This window comes from Acanthopagrus latus, chromosome 9 (genome assembly GCF_904848185.1).
Source record: "Acanthopagrus latus isolate v.2019 chromosome 9, fAcaLat1.1, whole genome shotgun sequence".
Classification (NCBI taxonomy): Eukaryota; Metazoa; Chordata; class Actinopteri; order Spariformes; family Sparidae; genus Acanthopagrus; species Acanthopagrus latus.
In genome coordinates this window covers 10,167,872-10,180,263 of record NC_051047.1, presented here as the reverse complement: position 1 = coordinate 10,180,263, position 12,392 = coordinate 10,167,872, and the positions used below count along the sequence as shown (strand labels likewise).

At 43.4% G+C, this 12,392-nt stretch overlaps 1 protein-coding gene across 9 annotated transcripts in view; it reads right to left on the bottom strand.

The window, feature by feature from the left end:
- The window catches only part of il1rapl1a (interleukin 1 receptor accessory protein-like 1a), a 183,513-nt gene that overhangs the window by 12,636 nt on the left and 158,485 nt on the right, over positions 1-12,392 (bottom strand). For all 9 annotated transcript variants that reach the window (XM_037110610.1, XM_037110611.1, XM_037110608.1 and 6 more), the window contains 2 exons: positions 4,569-4,701; positions 25-170 (listed from right to left, as the gene is read on the bottom strand). In XM_037110610.1, the coding sequence (XP_036966505.1) occupies positions 25-170; positions 4,569-4,701 (279 nt within the window). The remainder of the gene's footprint in view (positions 1-24; positions 171-4,568; positions 4,702-12,392) is intronic.

The following is a 12,392-nucleotide window of genomic DNA, read 5'->3' as shown; positions in this document are numbered from 1 at the left end:
TGGGAGACGTCAAAGAGCCCTTACCGCGCCTGAGGAGCTGGATGGTAGCTTGGCGACGGCCGTTACCATTTTCCACATAACAGGAATAGTTTCCCAGATCCTCCTCCTCCAAGGAGTCAATAGTCAAGGAAATGGCCACTTCCTGCTCGCCAAGATGCTCCTTGACAACCCTGCAAGACAATCGAAAACATACTGAACAATACTCATAACACCTGTTTTGGAAGAAGAGAATGGATGTGGATGTGCTCAAAGTGCTCAACATGTAATGTTAATGTTAATGTGGCTTTGCAGCATGTATGTGATGATACTTTAAGAGTCATGATCCCGTGTGTGCAGCAATCGCAGAACGTTCTGTGTTACAATTCATATGGGTTAAGCCATGGAATGGCCGTGATTGGCGATTTTCTGCATAACTTTAGCTCAGTGAAGCCCCTTTTATGTCACTAGAAGTACCTCGTGGTATGTTAATTTCTTTCTCTGCACTCAAAACATATGAGAAATGAAAATCAATAAGGGCTCTTCCACGGAGTGTGTGCAGGGAGGAGGAGGAGGAGGGGGTGTGTGGTGGTGGTGGTGGTGGGGGGGGGGTGAATCAAATACTGGCAATCAGAAGAAATCTTTTTATAGCAGATGCCATGGTAACGGAGAGAAGGAGAGAAAGTAATATTCCATAAAGTAAATGAGTGTCCCCCGCTGGGCTGGTTGAGCCTGATGGAGGAGGAGAGAATGGGGAGATAATGCTCCCTCGTACCTTAGACACACTACTTAGCCCACTTTTACAGCACCCTCAGCACAAACGACACTTTGGAGGAAACAAAGTGCAAATGAGAAACAGCTCGCTCGCTCTCTCTGTTTGTGTGTGTGTATCATCTACTGTATGTGTTAATAATGTGTTGAGAAGGACGAGTGGGATGAGGAAAGAGGAGAGCTGTGCGCTGTGAGCGAGTCTTTAAGTGTGTAGGATAGCGGCTCTCTTAAGCATCTCTCTTCTCTCGCCTTCGAGCCGATAAACTCCACATAAGGACAGACTGTTGGGAAGAGTTGGCATCAGTAATTGAAAGTGTATCATGGGCTTTGCGTAGAGAGTCTGAGGCGGTGCTGATGATATTTGTAGTTTCAGCTGAGTTTGTTGTGCAGTCGGGTGGGTCGGCGGTGGTGGGGCTGCTTTGGAAGAAGGAGGCGCGGGAATAATTCATGTCTCTCCAGGGAGTGGTGGGTACTTTGAATCCTCCAGTTTCGCATTATCACACAATACGAGCCAACACAGCTCGTCGCCACACACAACCTGATGAGTAATGACCGGCGCTGTTTGACGTGAGCCTCGAACGGAACTGATGAGGAACTAAAGATAGAGTTGGATAACGAGGTCCAGGTGAAGCGCAGAGATATAAATGACAGCTGATAACACACACACACACACACACACACACACACACACACACACACACACACACACACACACACACACACACACACGTGCAGCTGGGCTGAAGTGTGAATTCCACCTCGTGTGTCATAAGCCCTCTCCAAGATGCCCCTACATCTGTTGATCTTAGTGAGATATTTGTAGGATTATACGCAGTGTTCAAGATCAGTCTTGTTCTCAAGTGTTAGGGCTAGTTGAACAAATATAGTTGAGTTGATTTCAGCTCCTTTGTGATTGTTTTTATTTACTTAAAATTCCCCACACATAAAATTCAACGGTCCTGACTTGGTCTAGTTAGGGTCTGGTCTTGACTTGTTGTCAGGCCTTGGTTTTGGTCTTGATCTCATTGTTTCAAAGTCTTGTTCTTGATTCGGTCTCGTTAGTGGTTGGTCTTGGTCTGGCTTGGTCTTGTCAGGACTTTGTCTTGGTCTCGACTTGTTAGGGGTCGGTCTTGGTTTTGACGCGGTCTTGTTAGGGCTTGTTCTTGCTCCCGTCTTGGTTTCCGTACACTCTTGTTTTGGTCATGATGTGATCTCGTTTTTGGTTGTCTTGACTACAACACAGATTCCACATAAATCTTCGTAAAACTCCTCTGCTCTGGGGCACTGAGTTTATCAATATAGAGTTTGCTGAATGAGTAAATCGCGGACGTGTTTTCAAACTATGGCTGCAAGCACATATTCTCTCCCTTGCTCATTAGCAAAACCTCTGCGTTTGCTCATTTACTGATCAATTTCCAACGTTTTCATTCCTTTTCAGACATTCGACGTACACCTGCAAAACACCAACTGAATTGGGTCAATAACATATCGATCACCTTCCTCATTATGCTGAGCCAGATTTGTTTTGCTAATTTATTAATCTCTGCATGCTATGCTAATGTCCAGTCATCCGTGCTATGATAACAACAATAGCCCTGTCCTGGTGGCGCAAATGAGAATTTATGGGCTCAGGTAACTATAGAAATGAACTCCTCCGGATCAATAGGCGCAGAGTTGGGTAAATAAATGCCTGCAGAATCTCTGAGCCTAAGGTATGAGTGTTCGTCTGTGAGCTCAAGTTTGGCTGCCGATGCATTAGTAATAAAGCTAAAAGTGTGTGGGTGCCAGCCTGAAGAAGAGAGGTAACCAACAGAAACATGCCCACTGTTTCATCTGAGAAGGAGACCGGACTGCGGGATGAGCACACAAAACTGTTCACATGTAGTTTCTCCTCTCCTTTCGCCCCATCGCTCCCTGGTCCATAACCCTGCCTGTCGTCATGGAAGTAAAAACCAGGGCACATGTTGGATGTGAGAATAGCTTATGGCAGCAGCATCGGCAACAGAGAGCGGAAAGATCAAATACATTATTGATCCGCTGCATGAAATATCGGCATGAATTATAGAAAAGATAACCTCTCAGCCAGCGAGTGGGGCAGTCCTGGTGTCAGGGAGTAATGGAGGGAGACGGAGACAGACAGGAGAGCGGCGTTGGTGGTTAAAATGTGATTTGTTTCTGTTGCATGCTCATATCAGCGCACCAGCAAACTCACTATCACAGATGTGTCTTCTTTACTTTGCTCCTCGGTGACTCCTACAATATTTCTTACTCTTATTCTTCCCTGTCTGCTCCCTCTCTCTTTCTCTGCTCTCCCCCTCCCCTCCCCTTTTCCCATCCTCCTCGGCTCCCCATGGCCCATCTGCATGCCGCTATAGGTGCGTGCAGCGAGGGAGATAGCGACAGTGGCGGTGGTGTGAAAAATGGCGGTTGTTAACCATCTGACAGGGCTGTCTCCCCAGAGCTGCAGCCTCTCCAAACAGCCGTAATGGGAAACATGCGCATGGACCAGGGAATGGACTTGTTTAAATGTGTTACACTGTGAGAAGGGAGAGACATGAAAATGGGGTTGTTTTAAGTGTACTTAGCCCTGAAAGTAAGGCTTGTTGGGCAAATTTTTACAATGTTGCATTGAAAGGAAATGGAAAGAGAGGAGAAGTCACACAAAGAGCCATTTAGCAGATTCATCCTTGGTACGGTATGTTAGACAACACATACGTGTATCTGGCCAGAGAGGTACGTTATGTAAAAATTTGGTTTCACAATATGGTGAGCTTAAACCAGAAAATGTGCAGTCTGATAGATGGATAAAGTTAACATTAATCTGTGATATGCCATGTCTGGTTAGTTTTTATATATTTATATTATATTATGATATATAATGACGTTTGGGAATGTTATTAATGTTTTTAAATAGTCTGATTAGATTTAGGTGCAACAGCTTCTTGATTAGGTTTAGTTTGAAATAACTTTATATATATATTAGCTTATGTTGGCCTACGTGAGATAGATGAATAATTATAAATATTTCTATTTTGTTTTCAGATATCATTCTATTTTGGTAATATACAAAAAAAAAAATCACTTTTGATGTCTGATCACAAACAAGATGTGAAGACTGACTTTTAGCTCTTCATCAACAACCTGTTGAGTAAATGCAGTGAGGCATGGGACAAATACTTGATATGAAACTCAGCACAAGTAGTGAAGTAGTAAGTCTGGATGATACATTATACAGTATAGCCATAAAGAAGCAACAAATCAGGTCATGGTTTTCAAATTTGAAAATGATGTCAATATACATGCTTTTGTCTTGTGTTTGCGTTAAAAAGAGCTTGTTCTCACTGTTTGTTGTGTATAGTTAGTAAATGGTATTGCTCCTGATGTTTAAAGATAACGTTCCCATTCCAGGGGTGTGTTCACTCAAACAGATGTTGTGATGTATAACAGATGGTTATTTTGTTCTGTATGCACTGTTGCTGTGCACAATGAAAGGTGCATTTCCACATGATAATAACACAATCTTAACAAAAAGAAAGGTGACAAAATTACTTATTAATGATTTTAAACAAGCTTCAAGTATCTGAATGATGCTCATACAATTGCATAAAAACACAGAAACCTACACTTGCTTGGAAAGCAGCAAACAGTTCTCTGGAAAGTGTTTGCTTTAGTGTGTTCAAATCGGGGTTAATGGGCTAAACAATGCAAAACCATTGGTATTGCCCTTTATCGTTTTCCAGTGAAATTATCTCTGTGTGCCATTAAATCCTCATTACTGCCTCATCCAATGAAATGATGTCGACTCCAGCAGTGTTCCTTACTTGATGTCGCTCTCCTGGACTCTCTCTTCATCCAGGTCCTCTATGAACTTCTCTCCCTTCATCCAGTAGATGAGCGGGCTGACGTCACCGCTGTAGCCGAAGAACGCCCGGCAAGTCAGGTTCAAAGCACTTCCTGCAAAGACAGGAGATGACATGCTGTCACGCTTGATTGTCCCACTGGCTTGTTAAAGGTACGCCTTTCATGTGCACGGCCCCAAAAATATTGCACCATATCATATCTCTGCCTTCAAAGCCAGTGACAGTTGCAGAAACACTTCGTGTTATTTTGTCAGTGACATGGGCTTTCAAAATCTTTGCACAGACATTCCCTCAGCAAATTCAGACGTGTACGCACGCGCACATATTACCGCTCAAAGTTCACGTCAAACGTGGTTGCATGAGTGAAAATGTAAGCCGGACACACAACACACAATATACCTCAGGACATGTGAAGCTGTGATTAAAAGAGACAGTCTCTCCTTTGACACAGTGTCTCAGGAAACGCTCTTGGTCATGTTAAAAGCACACACACACACACACAAGCACACACACACACACACACACACACACACACACACACACACACACACACACACACACACACACACACACACACACACACACACACACAGAAAGCAAGTAAACAGTAATGAACACATGAGGGCACTCAAGAGCTTCCTTAAGCCCCCCACGAGACTGTGTGTCCATGAGAGGGTAGAAGGCAAGGGGAAGTGAGAGGAGGCTGACACTAACATTATTTCATTTAGAGCTGCTGCTGGGTATGAAGGAATGTCAGGAGTCAACAACTGCAGTTTGCTGAGAGCTGATGTGCTGAAGAAGAAGAAGAAGAAGTAATTTTCAGTGAGAAGCCAATAGGGTCTTTGTTATCTCTTTGTTATCTCTCAACGGGGGCAAGTGTTGAAAAGGGGTTTGGGGAGTGATACGCCACAGACCAATCTCGGGGCGCAACCAGTGGAGGACTCAGGATGTTTAAGGGTCAGGGTTAAAAAAAATAAATGACAAGTGCACCAGCTGTATGAGGTGGGGAACCAGTGCACAGAAACTCATTGAAGAGAGGGCACATGTCCACTGGAAGAGAACCCTTGAGGGCACTTTAACATATTTCAACATAGGGGAGTCCAAGCGGGCACTTTTACCATGTTTTTATAAACATGGGGGCACCAAGGGCATTTATTTTTGACAATTTGCTTGAAAAATGTATGTACATGTATCGCTGGTGTAAGCTGATTACAAATGGCATAAAGAAGCCCCCTTTTTCACCGCTCACGCAGGACCTTCAGCGTCTGTGAACTGTGCATGTATTATGGTGGAGAACATACAAAAAGAGCATTGTTGGCATATGCAGTGATATGCACATGCTTATTTTGCATTCCCCTGAAGTGGCATTGTTGAAAAGGCCCGGGGTGCAGCAATCACATGCGGCTGCCTCTCAGTGAACCACGCATTAACATGTAAACAACGCACAGATGAGGGAGGCTCATCATGCAGCACACACTGTCAACTATATGGCAGAGGGAATGCGTCTCTCTGGAGAGCCAATGTTGTGTCTCCCTCCGAGGCATGTGGTTTTGAAAGTATGTAAGGGATGGGGGTGAAGCAAATGCTTTTCCCTGTTTTCACTGCAGGATTTATGTATAGAAGTGCAAGGTAAACTGTACTGGAATGGGGGCATGTATTCATTAATCCTGCTTTACGTGAGACTGTGGGGAGCTGTCCATGGTGCTGTCACTTGTGACAGCACCATGGACAGCTCCCCACAGTGGAGGGAATGGAAGGCAAACTATGGTACAGCCGCATATGTTTGAGCCAAATCCTGTCTGATACAGTCAAAAGTAAATGCTTACAGCTAGGGTTGGGTTTGTTATATTTGTAGAGAATCTCTTAAAGGACACTAATTATGCTCATTTTCAGGTTCATAGTTCTAGTTTGGAGTCTTCTCTGATTGGACATGCCCTTGCCATCACTGCTAACAACAGAGCAGCTGTTTTAAATCACAACAGTAGTCTTCCTGGCAAATGCTACTAAAGCTAACAGCGAGCTAGTCGACCAGGAATGGCAGAGAAATTGTATCAAAAATGATTATCAGCTTGCCAGAGTTGAATACTAACAATGGCCATGTTTGTTGTTTATGCTTACTGTGGTGTTTTCTTACATGTAAAACATGTTTGATAAAGGTGTGCGCGGCCCCTTAGCCTACTATTCAGCAGCTAGCTAGCTAACCTGGTGGCACAAAGCACACTGACCCGGCCGTTCAGTGGCAAACGTTAGCAGCACCTGAGCCAGACTCATTCAGTGACTAATGTTAGCACAAAGCACACAACCCCTGAGCCAGACTTATTCAGTAGCTAACGTTAGCACGAAGCACACAGCTACAGCAGAGAGCAGTAATTGCAGAGGCCAAAGGTAGCCTTTTTAGCCTGAGGCACATTTGTGGTGGCTATTTTGCCAACACATATCTTCCAGCTAGCTGAGCTATGGGCATAGTCTTCACCAGGCACATTTGTGTTTTGGTGAAGGGGTTCTCAATGGAGGCCTGGAGGGAGGAGTTAGTTAAATACTTTAAAAAATAGACTAGCTCTTGCTGATTTTTACAATCTGACACACCCCAGCTGCAATTGTTCCTTGTGAGACTGTCCTGGCAGTTTGCATTTCACTGGTGTTACCATTTTGTTATTTGAGATGCTCATTGAACCCGCCACACTCCACTCACATCCCTGCACCTTTTCTGTCTGATGCCCTTGTTGTGACCAGTGACACACGCGTCTTCACAGCAGAACCGGGAAGGTCATTTCTGAGAGAATGTTTGCGTTTGAACTAGGGGCATGCATCCTCTGTGCGCCGCCTGCCCACAGCCCAGACACATCTTCAAAAGATTTCAGTAGGTCACTCGGAGCACAAGGAAAGTTTTTAAGGCATGCAGGGAAGGAGGATAGGAGGACACCCAGGAATGAACTGATAGTGCTGTCGGTAAGGCTGACATTTCCAAAGTTCAACAGCCACTCTCAGCTTGGTATTTGTGCACAGCCGGGCTCTACAAAGGCTACACGTTGTACCTACAAAATAGGAACCTCCTGCGCGTGATTCCACACACACACACATGCACACACACACCCACGCGCACTGATTTTGGTGCAGCAGTTCATTACTGTATGGTCACACTTACCTCATTTTTGGAGCCTACGTGCAAAGTAAGCATACTGTGCAAATCACATATTGACCAACTTTGGATCTCAGACAGATGCAGCACTTCCCTTCTCTGTTTATAAATCTCCCCCATGCTGTTCGTTTATCCCACAGATCAATTACAAACTAGGAATGTCATGCTGCCGGGAGCCGCTGCCTGGAGAGGAAGTCTCCACTGAGCTCCCTGGGAATCACAGGAAATTGTTGAAGGCCTCATGCTGTTTCATTCTAATCCATGTGCAGCACTCCCCAAAACTCCCCCAAACACTCTCACAACAACCTTTGTTTCTTCTCCCACACTGTCACGATGCAGTGCGACTGCTGAATGGACGCTGTGTTACAAGATGGTGGTAGTTTGTTCTTACAAGAGTTGCTCCCCCCAGCCTACAGCCCCACAGGCAGCTCGATTGCCATGATACAAATTATCAATTTTTTTGCAGACCACTGATATGTTCACATTTGCACATGTCATATCAGGTACACATCACATGTTTACGACCTGATTTTCCTATTGGAGGGTATGACGGTGGAGTTAAAGTCTGAAAGTCTGCCAAGCCAGTGACCACAGTTAGAGACCGTTTCAACATTTGTAAACATGACAACACTGGATATATTTCAGGACACCACATTCCACCTGTGTAAATGTTGATTAATATTGTCAATGGGCGGGTGTAACATCTCCAGCTGCTGCGACCAAAACAGATATCTTAATCCGAAACATGATCTTTCCCTGACAATAACCATGCGGTAACCTAACCGCAGTGCTACATTTTTAATTGAAACCTGTAAATTTAAAGTTTCATCATATTTTTGGTTTGTGTTGACATGTATTTAAGTGTCTCTTTCTCCTGTCCTGTCTGTTCCTCACTTCAAATGCCATGATGTCACACATAAAAATAGCTTTTCTATGCTTCAAAAAAAAAGATTTACAAGTCAAAACAACATCCTAAGGATTTGTAGTTGTTCAAATTTCCAGGTCTCTAAGCATTGTGAGGACTGGCTCACAAGTTATTCTCCATTTCAAAGAATGAAAAATGAGGACATCCATCTGAGATGGATGTCCCAGCTGCTGCTGTCTCAGATGTCAAAAAAGGAGCTCTAAGTATGAGAGATATATAATTATTTTTAAATATGTTATTCCAAAGAAATGACTACAGACGCAATGTGTGACAGTGTGTGCAATTTAAGATGGTTTGTCAGTGAGTCTTTTATAATGGTGAGCTCTGCTGCAGAACTTGTCTTTGTTGCTATGAAATAACTTGGCCATGGGGATAAATTGGCTGCAAGGCTGACTTCAACACCATATGCAGCTCTCTCAACACATCCACGGTCACATCATGTCCTCGGCCTACGTTAAACGTACCCTCGGCTCCCTCTTGAGCTCCACGCTTTATTTCCTGAACATTGCAGTGCGCAGCTGAAATAACACAGCTATTTGAAATAACACATATCCTCTCTTGGTGTTAACATGTGACTACAGCTGTGGTTTGAAATGGCAGGTTGGTGGGCAAATGAACAACTGTGTTTGCAAGGCTGCTGAAATAAAAATTCACACTAAATAAGAGGCAAGCACAGAGAGAAGGCCGTTTTACATAAGGCTAGCATGACTCCGCCATTAGCCTCTGAGCCAGCAAACTTACTATGATGTCAAGCCGGTTGAAGTCTGAGCAGATGGCAGGAAGACTATTAACCAGGACTTGAACAATGAGGTGAATGATTTGCACACTATCAAGTTGCAGAGGAGGAGGAGCAGCTTTTTAAATCCCTCTGTTCTCTCCTGCTGTCAAACCCCACAGCAGTGTCATTATTATCATGATCTATTATTATTCTCTGAACAGTTTGTAACACTTGGTAACTCACAGGAGTGGCGTCTTTGTTGACTCTCTCTGATCTTGAGGGTGAATTATAACTGAGACATTATTGTTTTTTAAATGGGTGAGGTGGTAATGTGCACGGCAGACCTCAGAACGGGATGACATTCATCATTCTTTATCATGCGGTCCAACCGCGACTCACAGCAAAAGAAACGCAGACACATCTTAAACCTGAAGCCTGTGCTGGCCCATTGTCAAACACGAGTACAGTCATTGTGAGGTAAAAGCAGCACAGAGGGCGAGGAAAGCCAAAAAAAGAAAAAAAAAGGTAAATTATGACCCTGTGCTTCAGAGGAGCTTTCAAGAGGACAGCATGAAAATACACGACCGAACTGAAAAAATGTGTCATGTCTCAGCGAAGGCAGAGAAGTGGCGTTGGATTGAGCCCTTCAGACAGGCCAGCTTCACACCTTTAGGACAACCTGTACTCACAGCTGTGGTCGCGGTTACAGGTCAAATGATTCCATAAATGTTATGCTAATATTGTTTACTTTCCTGGTTAAAAGAAAGATAACGAGAAGTTTCACAACGTGTTCACTTTGGAAGTATAGTTTGTGGCTAATGATCATTCACTTTCTTTATCAATTAATCTATTGGTTAGTTTTCACAGGGATCATTTCATCGTCCGGTCTAAAAATGTGGTTTTGAAAATTGTGAAAAATGTGCATTAAAACTGGGCCTATCTCTGTCAGAATACAACAAACAAACCAAAACATTTCTAAATCTAATGTGAGGTTGAAGACTGTACCTATACACACTTGTCCCTCCATCACAGCTGATCATCTTCTGATTAATCACATAAACTTGGCATCAAGTCATGGAAAAAAATCCATATCAATTTAATAAATTAGGAATTGTGAACCTTTTTTTTTTAAATCAACACAACAATGGCTCTCCCTCCATCCAAAAACCTAGAGATATTCTAAATTTAATGCAACAACGAGTATCACATTTTCAAATCTATATCACCAGATGATGTTGCATTGAGCACATCTTTGGCAGTTAAATAATAAAACCTCTCTAAACAAAAATGACTTTTAGTTGACATAATTCTAATTATGTTGTGATGTTATCACCGTGGTGTTTGTTATCACGACGATACTTGGTGTTAATGTGTATGGGGACGGCCCAGCTCGCAACAGACAGAGCAACATCGCCTCAGTAAATGTTGACAACCTGCTTTTGATACACCGTTAACAAAACAAAGAAAATAAGCGTCGGCACTAGTTTACACCTGCATCAGACAGGTACCACTTTGCTTCTCTCTCTGTGGATCAATTTGCAATCAGTGTTTTGGTGAAAACTCAAAAACTCAAGACCATCGCTGTGTCATTTTATACGTTCACAAATAAATGTGCCATTACAAGACTTGGCAAGAACTGGTGTGAAAAATATCCCCCGCTGACTGAATGTGTGCCTTGTACAGCACAAGAGCATGATTAAGTGTTTTCATCAGTGTGTGTTTCTTTGTATGTGCACATCTTTGTGTGTTGTTTCTGCCTTCACGCATGCGTGGGTGTGGAACAAATCCATGTAATCTGAGTGATTGACATACTCCCTCCGGCTGTGAGTTGGTCACAGTGCCTGATGGAAATGAGATTTAAGATCCACCCATTCTTTTTTTCCTGCCCAGCGTCTCCTCCAGTCTTACAGATGCGCACACGGTCTGATTACGACTCCAACTCATTCTAAAGATGAGTGCTTGGCAGAGGACAGTATCATTTGGAAGGTGACGTTGTGTGCTTATCCCCTCTGTAATATGTACCTGTGGCCTCCATAACACCATTTTCTCATGTGGGGTTTCTTTTATTGTCTGCCTATAAAGCTGAAACTGTTTCCAAAAGAGACATATGTATGTAACTCATTACTGATGATTTTTATGATGATAATGATTATTTTGTACACATCACGTAACGAGTCAAGCTACAGGGCTGTAAAAATCACCATCAGTCATTAGACATTTTGGGAAAAACGAGTATTTTCATTCTTGCTGAGTTAGATAAGACATCCCTCTCTTGTCTGTACGGTAAATATGATCTGAAGCTGGTTAGCTCAACATGAAACAAGAAATAGTGAGATAGTCGCTGCCTACCCGCAACTCTAGATTTCACTCATTTGTATGGTGCATGTGGAGTTTGTCATCACGGTAAGGTTGCCAGGCAACCAGCGGAGACTCATTGGAGAGTCATTTTTATCCTTTGGTTTTTGTATAAATGAAACAAGCAAGATATAAACTGTGAACATGTGAGCTTTGCAGGTGCAGATTTTCTTCCATTCGAACCAAGCCAGGCTGTCAGGCTATCTTTTATGCCAAGTTAAGCTAACCACCTGAGGGCTGTGGCTTCATATTTTGCGCCAAACATGAGAGGGACATCAATCTTCTCATCTGACATTTAGAAAAGTGTCAACCTATTCCTTTGAAGAGTAACTAAGGCCAGGTGTTAATCTTGTTTTTGAAAATCTTCAGTAAATTAAACTTGCTGCTGTGATGTGACAGCATACTGCTCAAAATCTATAGGGGTTCACATAACCACACACTGCTGCTGACTATACTGGGCTCATTATTTGCTGTAAAGACTAGCTGGCACTAGCAATTAGCTCAGCTAGCCTTGGAGCTATGTGGCCACAACACCAGCTTGGATGACAGGGGAAGTCAAAGTGGGCAACAGGACTCAGCCAACTGGCCTCCACGTGAACATGGCTGGACACCAGACTGGAAGTGAGCACCTCTGAGACCAAAAGACGC